General features: G+C 38.5%; 1 protein-coding gene across 1 annotated transcript in view; it reads left to right on the forward strand.

The window, feature by feature from the left end:
* Positions 1–1,409, forward strand: part of ADGB (androglobin) — a 330,382-nt gene that overhangs the window by 292,142 nt on the left and 36,831 nt on the right. The window contains 1 exon segment of the mRNA XM_006872054.1: positions 574–743. Within this exon segment, the coding sequence (XP_006872116.1) occupies positions 574–743 (170 nt within the window).

Below are 1,409 nucleotides of genomic sequence, written 5' to 3' on the forward strand. Positions count from 1 at the left end.
TCTCATATGCATGTGAAAGTTGGATGTTGAATAAGAAAGACTGTAGAAAAATTTATGCATTTGAATTATGGTATTGGAGGAGAATATTAAGATTATCATGAACTGCCAAAAGAACAAACCAATCTGTGTTGGAAAAAGTGCAGCCAGAATGCTCCTTGGAGGCCAGGATGGCCAGACTTCGTCTCTCATACTTCAGACAGATTGTCAGGAGGGACCAGTCCCTGCACAAAGGTATCATATTATGGAGGTACTAACCAGGCTAATTCAGCAATAATTGAAATAAAAAGACACCCAGATTTAAAACTAATCAGTTATTGGTGATGGTTGCACAATCTGGGGGATTTATTGAAAAACATTGATGTGTATGTGTAAAAATCATTACTTTATGGCATATGAATTATATCTCATTTTTAAATAAAATATACCCATTGATGAGTCTGTTTCCTTGCTTAGAAAGGAAAAAAATAAAATGAGAAGAATTCTAGCCATTCTTCTCTAACTTGCTTCCATTTCCCCAAACAAAAGACTTTATTCTTATGACATGAATTATTGGTTTATATTTTGCCTCTCTAGCTCATTCAGAGAAACATGAGGAATCAGTTACATTGGGGAGCCCAGATTCCCATACTATCAGTGAAGGACAAAAGTCTTCAGGCATTTCAAAAACAAGGAAAGGCAAAGAAAAGTCTTCTGAGAAAGAAAAGACTGCCAAGGATAAACAAGCGACTCGCTTTGAGCCTCAGGTGAGTGTATTTAAGTAGAATGCAAAAATTTTAATTACGCACAACAGTAAGTGTTGTTGTTGTTGTTGTTAGATGTCTTCAAGTCGGTTGGGACTCATAGTGACTTTATGTACAACAGAATGAACCACCACCGGTTCTGCACCATCCTCACAATTGTTGCTTCGCTTGAACCCATTGCTGCCGCCACTATGCCAATCCATCTCATTAGGGGTCTTCCTCTTTTTTGGTGACCCTCCACTTTACCTAGCATGATGCCTTTCTCCAGGGGCTGGGCTCTCCTGGTAATATGTCTGAAGTATGATAAATGAAGTCTTGCCATACTGGCTTCTGAGGAACATTCTGGCTGTACTTCTTCCAACACAGATTGGTTTATTCTTTTGGCAGTCCATGGTATTTTTAATATTTTTCTCCAAAACCATAACTCTAATGCATCAATTCTTCTACAGTATTCCAACTTTCACATGCAAATGAAGCTATTGAAAATATCACAGGTCAGGTACACCTTAGTGTCCACAAATGTATTCATCAAGTAAATAACCTACACCCCTCACAATGTTTTGATTATGGAACATTTCCATGTTGTTGTTGTTGTTGTCAGGTGCCATCGAGTCGGAACCGACTCATAGCGACTCCATGCACAGCAGAACGAAACAATGTTCGATCCTG

The sequence above is a fragment of the Chrysochloris asiatica genome, unplaced genomic scaffold (assembly GCF_000296735.1).
Source record: "Chrysochloris asiatica unplaced genomic scaffold, ChrAsi1.0 scaffold00182, whole genome shotgun sequence".
Classification (NCBI taxonomy): Eukaryota; Metazoa; Chordata; class Mammalia; order Afrosoricida; family Chrysochloridae; genus Chrysochloris; species Chrysochloris asiatica.